This window comes from Vulpes vulpes, chromosome 3 (assembly GCF_048418805.1).
Source record: "Vulpes vulpes isolate BD-2025 chromosome 3, VulVul3, whole genome shotgun sequence".
Classification (NCBI taxonomy): domain Eukaryota; kingdom Metazoa; phylum Chordata; class Mammalia; order Carnivora; family Canidae; genus Vulpes; species Vulpes vulpes.
This window is the reverse complement of record NC_132782.1, coordinates 59,438,585-59,450,085: the sequence shown is the minus strand read 5'-3', so window position 1 is coordinate 59,450,085 and position 11,501 is coordinate 59,438,585. Positions and strand designations below refer to the sequence as shown.

Sequence of the window (11,501 nt, the reverse complement as noted above, 5' to 3'; positions counted from 1 at the left end):
TCCTGATGTGCTCACAGAAGCTGGAAATGTATTATCTTTTAAACTTGCATTCTTCTTTGTTGCATCTTCTCAGGTCTCAGTAAACTATTTGCCAGGACTTTTTTCACAAAATAGAGCTGAGGGATACACTATATCCTGGACTGGGCCTTCTATGCAGGTGGCCAGACAGTGAAAACACATAGCTGGAGAGGAGGAATAATTGCTACCACTTATTTTTGCTCTAGAGGGCTATACTAAACTATACATATTTAAGCATAGTGAAATAAAACCAAGCCATATTATCTCAAAATCAGAGGAAGTTAGCGCTCTTTGTTAAATATACTTTTCCAGCAATTGTGTCTGCAAAGATCTATTAAGACTGAGGTTGCAATCCTAACTTTAACCTTTTACCTGGTGGGTGACATTGAGCAATTTATTGAGACCCTTGGGCCTGTTTCCTCAATCTCTAAAGTGAGAGTTTTACGAGTTAAAACAGTTAGGTTCTCAAATCAATAACTAAGGGCAGCCTGGGTGGCGCAGCGGTTTAGCGCCACCTTCGGCCTGGGGTTGTGACCTTGGGGACCTGGGATAGAGTCCCAGGTCGCGCTCCCTGCAGGGGGCCTGCTTCTCCCTCTGCCTGTGTCTCTGCCTCTCTCTCTCTCTGTATCTGTCATGAATAAATAAATTAAATCTTTAAAAAAAAAAAAAAACTAAGGGGGGAGAGAAGCCCAAATCACAATTACCTTTGCAATTCAAGTGAATTATCCAGAACTACATTATACAGACTTTAATGTACACAACACTACACAGTCAATCTTATGGGCACTAAGTGTTTAGAAGCCACTTTAAATAAAGAAATAAAAAAAAAAAAAAACCCAATGCATACAGGCATATGTCCAGACATTAAAGCCATCCTGATTTTAAGCGAACCCTAAAAATCACTACAGTGAATGGAGTATGGATGGAGAACACAACTCCAGTGTTTAATGAGTGTCAGTCCCCTTTCTTCCTGGTTCTTACCCTGGCTCTGGTGCTTAGAAGCTCCTCATTAAATAGACGGATAAATTATTATTTAGCCTACATTATTATTACATCATTTCAACGTAATAATAACGCCAGAGAAATTTTTTAAAAACACTTCTCGTACATCACTACCTCGGAGCCGGTAGGCAGCCCTCTACCTCAGGAAATGCTTTAGCCCAGTGCTTCCGGTTTCCGTAGTCTCGCCCCATCTCGCGAGATCGAGGCGCCGCTCCTCCGCGCGGCTCCCGCGCTCTGCCGCCTAGGGCGATCCTGGAGCACTTCCGGGAGCCGGTTGTGTTAAGGGTCTGCGATGTGTGCTTCCGGTGGCTTCCGGGCGGCTTCCTCAGCCACCGGGGCCGCCGAGCTGAAGTAGTGGGTGCGCGGGGAGGCGGGGCGGTGGGCCCAGCAGCCCACGCGTCGCGGGGTCCGGCAATCTCTAGCCATGGACCGGGACCTTCTGCGGCAGTCCCTGAACTACCACGGGCCGTCACTGCTCTCCCTGCTGCGGAGCGAGCAGCAGGACAACCCACACTTCCGGAGCCTCCTGGGGTCGGCGGCCGAGCCGGGCCGGGGTCCGCCGCCTCAGCAGCAGTTACAGGGCAGGTAAGGGGACGGCGGCGCCGCTGCGAGACGGGGGAGGGGACGCAGGTTGGGGGCCCCGCTGGCGCCGCCGGGTGGGGAGTGGAGAAGGCGCAGGGCCGCGGCTGCGAGCCGCGGAGGGTCTTCGCCCGGTGCGAGGGCAAGGGAGGATGAGGGCCGAACCTTTTCTGTGGTACTGCCTGAGGCGCTGAGTCTTTAGCCAACATCCCTTGGGCTTCGTCACCGGGAGCTGCGGGACTGTCATTTTTAACTTTCCTTGCCCTCCACCTCCATGATGGCGAATGACGGATTCCCTGATTAAAACTTTTTCTCAGAGGATGTACGGCCCGGAGCTTAGGGATGGACGCGATTGGGCCCCGAGAGCCGTGAGCTTAAGCTTGGACCTACCTGGAAAGGTTTTGCCCATAAACCAGTTTTCATAAATTTTGTTTCCTTTTAAGAAAAGAGAAGAGAGTTGACAACATTGAAATACAGAAATTCATTTCCAAAAAAGCAGATTTGCTTTTTGCACTTTCCTGGAAATCGGATGCGCCTGTTACTTCTGAAGTCAATGAAGACAACGAAGGTGAGTTTTATTAAAATATTTTGATTGCGCTTTGCGTTATTTCAGTGCACCTGAGATGAAGCAAGGCGCAATTTTGTTTTTATTTCAGATGGTTATGCGGTCATGCCGCCGTTAGAGCAGTTCATGGAAATACCTAGTATGGACCGGAGAGAGCTGTTTTTCCGAGATATTGAGCGTGGTGATATAGTGATTGGAAGGATTAGTTCCATCCGGGAGTTTGGGTTTTTCATGGTGTTGATCTGTTTAGGCAGTGGCATCATAAGAGATATATCCCACTTAGAAATCACAGTAAGTTACTTTTCGGTTGTTTGTTTGCTTCTGTTTTTGGTAGGAGTCCTCTCAATGCAAGAATTAGGTCTTTGCATCCACTTGGGCCTAGGTGTACCCTGCTGACATAGTTTTGAGAAATAAATACTAACTGCAGAAAAATAAAGGACTTTTTAAAAAATTATTAGTGGTGATAAACTTACATAGTTTCCTCCTTCATTTCTGGTTTTGTGGGGTTTGCTTGGTCCCTTTGGTTGGTGGGGATAGAGTCCTATTTTAAATGCACAGAGATACCAGTGGATATGGTGAGTTTGGTATTGCAGACTTATTTCTTCTAGCTGCACGTGTTCTTATTTAGTGTTTGGAGTTAGATACCTGCATGTGGATAATTTAGAAACAAATTCCTTATTTTTATATTTACAACAGTTAAATGTAAATGATTTCTTCATGTACATTATATAAAAAGATACTTTGCCCAAGATGAATTGTCTTGAATTTGAAATAGTGTGTTAATTTAAAAGGTTTGGTATTTGAGTTGCTTATAATTAAAATCCTTGTTTAAATTTAGATTTTAAAGGGCTCGTTTTTAACATTCATGTCAACTATTAGCTGATTATACTGAACAAGTAAGGTAAAAAAATGTTACTTCTCACGAAAGAATGGAATGTGTGGTGTCTTAAAATACTTCTCATTGCAGGCTCTTTGTCCGTTAAGAGATGTACCTTCTCACAGTAACCACGGGGATCCTTTATCATATTACCAAACTGGTGACATTATTCGAGGTGATCAGTTTCATCATACTGATAAAAAAAAAAGTAACAGTTGTCAGATTTTTGTTTATATTAATTTTGGAAATTAGCTAATGAGAATAGTGTTTGGATTTATGTATTTTCATGTTAGTTTGTGTTTTCTTGTTAATCAGCTTAGTTTCCTTATTTTTTTAAGCTGGAATCAAAGATATTGACAGATACCATGAAAAGCTTGCAGTGTCTCTATATAGCTCATCTCTTCCACCACATCTATCTGGTATTAAATTGGGTGTAATTAGTTCTGAAGAGCTTCCTTTATACTACAGGTAATCTATCTACATTATTTAAAGAAGTTAATTGTAAACAGTTTCTTGATTTAAAAAATAGCGAATTGTGTCCAAATTATGATGAGGTAGAAAGTTAATTTCTCTTATTTCAAAATATGCTCGTTTTATTTTTATAGCCCTTAAGTAAAAAACCAAAATAATATTACCACACCTTCATGTATAAAAATGATGAGTATTTCTGTAATAGAAATGGGATATGCTAATCACATTAAGTCATTTTTATATTTTTGTTGGTTTTTTGTTTGTTTTTTTGTTTGTTTTTTTAAGGAGAAGTGTTGAACTAAATAGCAATTCTTTGGAATCCTATGAAAATATCATGCAGAGTTCCTTGGGATTTGTTAATCCCGGAGTAGTTGAACTCCTTCTAGGAAAACTAGGAATAGATGAATCTAATCCACCATCTTTAATGAGAGGCCTACAAAGGTATAGTAAATTTACTGTTATTAAGTGGTGAGGTAAATGGTGCTGAGCTTAAAAGCTACGTAACCGAGGGACATATTTGACTGTTCTAAGCCTGGTGGTAGCAGTATGCCAAAGTGAATGAACTAGGTGATCCCATTTCCTTCTGTAATGGAGTCTGTTGTGATTATATGTGTAGAGAAAGACACAGAAAGCTTTTAAGAATTTTATGTTAAAAATACTGTTTAACAATAATAATTCTTGGCATTTTAAGATTTTTTTTTTTTTTTTTTTTGTAAGAGAGGGATATAAACATTAACAGAAAAGAACTGTGGGTTGATGGAGGGAAGGTTGGTGGAGGATGGGCTAAATGGGTGATAGGTATTAAAGAGGGCACTTGTGTTAGGACACTTGTGTTGAGTACTGCCTATTATACTCCTGAAATTGAATGAATCACTAAGTTCTACTCCTGAAACTGATATTCCACTATATGTTACCTAACTATATCTTAAATAAAAACTTGAAAAAAAATATTCTTTTGTAGATGGAATATAAATTTCTTACCTGGGATTTACTTTTTCAGTGTTGAATTTTTATCTGTCAGAGTGAAGTATGATTACCCCCCCCAAAAAAAGTATATAGTTTGACTTTATTTTCTTTGAATAGCAAAAACTTCTCTGAAGATGATTTTGCTTCTGCGTTAAGAAAGAAACAGTCTGCATCTTGGGCTTTAAAATGGTATGAAAATTTGTCTTTCAACAATTGCATTATCTAGTCTAAAGGTTAGGATAAGGCAAGCATTCTTAAGTCATTCTTTGGTCTTTCGTCATTCTTAAGACCAAATTTGTTTGTAAATAAATTAAAATGATGCATTTTGTAGCGTTTTTATAGGTGTAAATGATGTTATGTTGTAAACTTAACAGACTTGTTTTAACCAACATTTTCCATGTTTTTCAAAAGGAATTAGTATATTGATATATGGATTCATAAATATTTGTTACAGAATTATCCAAAGGCAGTATTACTTCCTAGGTATATTGAGATTATTGAAGACTAAATATTAGTCACATTAGATATGTTTTAAAAATTTATCCATGCTAGGGGAGCCTGGGTGGTTCAGTGGTTGAGCATTTGCCTTTGGCTCAGGTCATGATCCTGGGTTCCTAGGATCAAGTTCCGCATCAGACTCCCCACAGGGAGCCTGCTTCTACTGCCTGTGTCTCTGCCTATGTCCCTGCCTCTCTCTCTGTCTCTCATGAATGAATAAATAAAATCTGTAACAATAACAAAAAATTTGTCCATGCTAACATTCTATCTGGATATTCTGAGAAGTGCATGATGCTTTCCAAATGTCTTTTTAGTGTGAAGATTGGAGTTGATTATTTTAAGGTTGGACGTCATGTAGATGCTATGAATGAATACAATAAGGCTCTGGAAATAGACAAACAAAATGTGGAAGCTTTGGTAGCTCGTGGAGCATTGTAAGTGAATCTTGCTTTTAAAGAATATTGATAAGGTAAATGTGTACAAGATTTATGAATTGTTCACAAGATAAATTCTTCTAATTTATTTCTTATCTCTAGATACGCAACAAAAGGAAGTCTGAACAAAGCAATAGAAGATTTTGAGCTTGCATTGGAAAACTGTCCAACTCATAGGAATGCAAGAAAATACCTCTGCCAGACACTTGTAGAAAGAGGAGGGCAGTAAGTATCAGATTTTGTTTAAAATTAGAGATCTAATATTCAACCACCTACTTTAAATAAAATCTTGAACTTAAGGAAATAGCATCTTTAACTCAATTCAAAACACTCTTAGTTTCAATTTTGGTTGAAATTGTTTTTTAAATATAGTCCTCTTTAAGCTTTTAGGTTTGTTTTTTTTTTGTTTTTTTTTTCCCTTAGTACTGAGGTTCTTTATGATTGGAAGTTGAAGATATTTTAGTGTCTTGAGTTCATTGTTCTGAACATCTATTCTCGTTACATAGAAATATAAATGTAAGGGTCCAAGAAATTAAGTATTTTTTTCCTGGATGTACACAAGAAGTATTTGTTTTGATAAAGAGGAATTTGATGTCTAATTCTTCATTCTAGTAGCCTAATGCCAGAAGTATGAATTGGGAGTTCTATAGTTGTGAGTATTTTGCTGTTACATATTAAGCTTATTGCTCTGCTCTGTGCAGTAAAATCCACAAATGCAGATTAAATGGAAGAGTAAATCATTAAGAACAAACCCTGCAACTTATGTTACTATCCTGAGATGCTGGCATAATACCTGTCATACTAGTTGTATCATAAATACTTAATGATTAACAGGCTAGTCTAATTTATAAAGTATTGTGAAAAAACAGTATTCCTCTATAAATGATTTTTAGTAATAGTGTGCTCTAATAATTAAAACCAATTTATAACAATAGCATCTTTATGCAACTAATTTTTTAAATAGAATTATCATTTTTTTCATAAATCTGCTTAATTATTCCAGTTTGTATGATCATTCCGGAATTCCAAATTAAGGAGTTTTGCAAAATTTGTTTTTAACTCAAGAATTTCTGTTTAGACCCAAGTAACTGGTGCAACTTTTTACTTTCTCACTAAGTAGATAGTTACTAAGATATGACTGTCTTACTACCCACATACTGGTGTCTTCTGGCTGAGTGGATGGCAACATCATCTATATGTTATCCAAGCTAGAAATGTTTTTTGTTTTTTTTTGTTTGTTTTTAAGATTTATTTATTTGACAGTGCACGTGTGCATAAGCAGGGGAAGTGGAAGAGGGAGAAGCAGGCTCCCCACTGAGCAGGGAGCCGGATGTGGGGTTCTGTCCCAGGACTCTGGGATCACAACCTGAGCAGAACGCAGACTGGCAACCAACCTGCCACCCAGGCCCCCCAAGCTAGAAATGTTGATAGCCTTCAGTGGATCCCTTACTGCCTATATCCAGTCTGACAGAAAGTGATCCCATTGAAGCCATTGGGTTTTTGTGGGGTTGTGACTTTTTTTCATGTTTGACCTTTTTTTTTTTCTACTTTCAAAAAACAAAATATTTTACAAATCCTTTCCTGCTCTGTATCCAGACTCTCTCATTCTGATTTTTCATAGCATAGACATTAATGAGTTTCATCTAATAATTCCAGCCAGTTGTGATATACCTGTATCTGTTGGTATTTCCAACCTTGTCCATAAATTTTCTGGGAAAATTTTCTGTAGAAAGGATAATTATTCATAAACTGTCGGAGAAACTTGGGATGCCTGGATGGCGCAGCAGTTGAGCATCTGCCTTTTCTGCTCAGGGCGTGATCCCGGGATCTAGGATCAAGTCCTGCATCGGGCTCCTTGCAAGGAACCTGCTTCTCCCTCTGCCTGTGTCTCTGCCTCTCTCTGTGTGTCTCTCATGAATAAATAAATAAAATCTTAAAAAAAAAAAACATATATATAGGAGAAGCCAATCTGTAATTCTGTGCTAAAGCTCAAGATTATACTAAATTTAGAGAAGATATTGGCTAGCCATGTTTTCATGTATCATACTAAAATCTCAATACTGGACATACAATATGGCTATAGTTGCCAAAAATGAATTCATACTTTTTTGTTGTTTTTGTATTTAATTGAGACATAATTGACATAAAACAGATGGAGATGTACAACATAATGATTTGGTGTATGTTTATATTGCAAAATGATTTCCACAACATTTGGCTAATGTCCATCATCAGTTACAGTTTTTCTTGTGCAAAATTTTAAGATCTTTTCTCTTAGCCATATTCAAATATGCAGTACAGTATTACTATAATCACCATGCTGTACGTTACATGTCTAGGACTTAGACCTTTTAACTGGAAGATTGTACATTTTGACCACCTTCACCCATTTTGCCAGCACCCTCCCAACCCCACACAACTACCAATCTGTTCTCTGTACACGTGAGTTTATAGTTTTTGTTTTGTGTTGTCTTTTTACCAGAGAAATAGCATTAATAAGCACATGATTTAGGTACTGCTCAATTTGGAAAATGTTGCCAAACATGGTTTTTCTCTAAGTTCTCATAAGCATCTGAACCATATGCATATTTGAGGATTTTTTTTTTTTGTTTTTATGAAAACAAAAAATGTTTCAAATTTAGGTTGGAAGAAGAAGAAAAGTTTTTAAATGCTGAAAGTTACTACAAGAAAGCTTTGGCTTTGGATGAGACTTTTAAAGAGGCAGAGGATGCTTTGCAGAAGCTTCATAAATATATGCAGGTGATTCTTTATTTCCTCTTAGGAATTTAGTGATGTTTGAAACTGAGGCTAAAACTTAACTTTCTTATAGGGAATACTATTCTAGATTACTTAGTCAAAACTGTCTTTAGACAGTTTTTAGATACAGCTTTTCCTAATTGGGTTTGACATCACGTCATAGTGCCTTTTCTTTTTTGTTGGTACTCAGAAGTAAAAATAGTTCTATGAGAAAATTCCTACTGCCTACATGTGGTATGTGATTTTGAGAAATGTCCTTATAGTGAGCTTTCCTGGTGGTTACAAATTCAGTGTTGGTATAATTGAGCTAATTATAAAAACCTCTTTGAGAAATATTTTAAACTGCCTTTTCCTGTAATACTGATGATGATGTTTTCTCATGCATTTTCTTCTGAATTGGACCATTGCTGCTGTGTCTGTGACATCTGGTGCTGCTCATCCCCATCCTCAAACTGGAAAATGATTTCTTACGTAATCATGCATCCAACTGGGCTGTGCTATTTTTTAAATGGTTTGTATTTGAACATGGTGATTCCTTCCTCAACTCACCTTAATGGAATTTATTTGAATTTTATTTATAAAATTTGTGTCCTGTCTAAATTTTTCAATTTTTTAAAAAATAATTTTTCATGTATTTTGTTATGTATTTTATTTTTTCCCCTCTCCTGCACTCTGGGTCATGGGTGCCAATGCAATGGCTTCCCCTTTTTTCATGGAATACCAACTGCAATATGGTCCTCAATGCTCTTCTGGCTATTCCAATGATTAATGCCAAACACTTGTATGATTAATTTTTACATGTTAAAAATACTTAATGCTGGATATGTGGTGATTTGGGTATACCCCGTTTGGTTTCTGGTTGGGGGGGGGTGGTCTTTTGAAAACTGGGTTTTATATATTCTGCTATTTTTAACGTGTGGTTTTTTCCGATATCTGGGTTCTAAAAGAAATCTTTGGAATTAAGAGAAAAACAAGCTGAAAAGGAAGAAAAGCAGAAAACAAAGAAAATAGAAACAAGTGCAGAAAAGTTGCGTAAGCTCTTAAAAGAGGAGAAAAGGTAAACTATAATATTCAGTATATTTTAACTTAAGCAACTACTGAGTTGAACCAAAGTGCCATGTGGAGGTAAAGTAAGTAGAAAAAGAAAAAAAAAAAAAAAATATATATATATATATAGAATCACAATCAGTGGTACTTTGTAAGTATGTGTACTACAAATTTAAAGAAATTAAGTGGAATCTAAAGATAGAATTCAAAAACAAAGATCTTAGAATTAAAATATATAATTGTTTTAATTATCTATATTTTAGAAATGTTTTAGAATTGGAGCAGTGGTTCTCAACTGGGGGGTGGCTTTGTTCCCCCAAGGACATTTTTGGTCATCATAACTGATGGAGTAGTACTAACATCTAGTGGGTAGAGGTCAGAGATGCTGCAAAATATCCTACAGTGATATTGTAGGATACTCCCCTATTGTCATACTCCCCTATTGTAAAGAATTATTCAGGTGAAAATGTCAGTAGTGCTGATGAGGAGAAACTATATATTAGAAGTAGCCAGATATAAAACTTCATTTTTCTCCTTTATGTGTTTAGATGGGCTTAAGTTTTTTAGTGTTGGAAATGTGACTGTGTCTCCAGAAATGATGGACTTGCTTTCAATGACAACTGTCTACACAGTATTTTTTCCCAAAAGTCATGCCTGGTGGTAGAATTGAATATTGTAGCTAACTAAGATTATTATAGTAATTGCTTAACTAAAAACAGCTCTTATGAAACCTTTCAAGAGAACAAAATAGAACTAAGAACTTTATAATCAAGAAATGCTTAAAAAAAAAAAAAAGAAATGCTTTTGTACTTAACATATTTGATGGAATAACTATTTTTTTAGGCTAAAGAAGAAAAGAAGAAAATCAACTTCTTCCTCTTCAAGTGTTTCTTCTGCTGATGAATCTGATTCTTCTTCATCAACTTCTTCCTCTTCTGGTCACAAAAAGCATAAGAAACATAAGAAGAACCGTTCAGAGTCTTCTCGAAGTTCCAAAAGGCATTTAACTAAGGCCTCCTCAAGTCAGATAGATCAGAGTAGGAAAGATGAGTCCTTCCTAGTTCCATCCAATACTTTAGCGTCTTTTCTTAACCAAAAACAAGAAGTGGAAAAACTATTGGAAAAGCAGGACAGGTTCCCATATCAAAAAAAACAGGTAAAAGAGAAAGATAGATGCTCTCTCTCTTCATCTTCAGTTGAAATTCCGGATGATTTTGGAGGTAGGTCTGAAGATCCAAGAGATTTTTACGCTCAGGCAAGTAGTAGCAAAACAGAAAAACCATATAAATCAGAAAAACATTTCTCCAGTAGAAGAGATTCCTCGGATTCCTTTTATAGGAATTCAGAGGACAAAGTAAAAATTTATGGTTATAGAAGATTTGAAAAAAATACAGAGGGAAAAAAAGAGCATCATAGGAGGTGGGAGCCAGGTTCTGCGAGGCGTTCCACTTCACCAGCAAGCTCAGACTACTCTTGTAAGTCAGTTGAAAAATCTAAAAAATACACTTATTCTGGATCACGTGATTTCAGTAGACATGAGCAAAGATATCAGTTAAATAAAAATCAAGGAGAATATGAAACAGAGGTTAATTATGAAGAGGACATTAAAACAGAGGTTCCAGAAACAGATGGACTAAATAGCAAAGAGCAGTCAGCAAGTGGAGTTAAAAAAAATTTACCTCAAAATTTACTCAATATATTTAATCAGATAGCTGCATTTGAGAAAGAAAAAGGAAATAAGCCAAAAAATTAATACGTTGGAGAATCCGCACCATTACAAAAAAGGCCATTAACTGAAAGTTGGGTCTTCTAGTCCAGTGCAGAATCTCTGCTCCTAAAGCTATATTATCTGTAGAGATTGCAGAAAGCAGATGCTTTTTAGCTATTCTCAAAGTATATTTGTTTCAATCATGGGTCTCCTAACAGCTTGATTTTTTTTTTTTTTTTTTTAGGCTTTTCATGTGTATGTTTCTGTATAGTATTTCTTACTGTGATGATCTAAACCTCACCTAAAAATAATTCTCAAAGTATTGCTTCCTCACTGTATTATAGTGTATGAGAATCCCTTGGGTCCACTTTATCGTGCTGCTTGAGAGAAAATTAAATTTGTTCATTGAACACTTGGGTTGTTTTCTTTAAAAATTATTTCATTGTCTTTTCTGTTAAATTGTCTTTCTCCTCAGCTTTTGAAAGGGATATACAGTAGTTGATTGTTCCTTGCATACTGTTTTATATTGATTATTCATTTAAATACCAAATTTTTTTGTTACTTTTAAGATTTATACAG

General features: G+C 36.6%; 1 protein-coding gene across 3 annotated transcripts; it reads left to right on the top strand.

Annotated features, from left to right (window-relative positions):
- The first annotated feature begins 1,189 nt into the window (after positions 1-1,189).
- Positions 1,190-11,334, top strand: TTC14 (tetratricopeptide repeat domain 14). 3 transcript variants are annotated; one of them, XM_072752603.1, is made up of 12 exons: positions 1,190-1,605; positions 2,043-2,167; positions 2,256-2,455; positions 3,132-3,216; positions 3,380-3,509; positions 3,798-3,953; positions 4,596-4,667; positions 5,291-5,410; positions 5,513-5,635; positions 8,053-8,170; positions 9,115-9,224; positions 10,058-11,334. In XM_072752603.1, exons 1-12 carry the CDS (start codon positions 1,445-1,447, stop codon positions 10,965-10,967), a joined length of 2,310 nt encoding a protein of 769 aa, XP_072608704.1. In that variant the 5' UTR covers positions 1,190-1,444; the 3' UTR covers positions 10,968-11,334. The 3 variants fall into 3 exon arrangements, 2 of the variants coding, with proteins under 2 accessions (XP_072608704.1, XP_072608705.1); XR_012000448.1 differs by having other exon boundaries at positions 1,199-1,605; positions 8,053-8,678; XM_072752604.1 differs by lacking the exon at positions 2,256-2,455 and having other exon boundaries at positions 1,200-1,605.
- Positions 11,335-11,501: the final 167 nt, after the last annotated feature.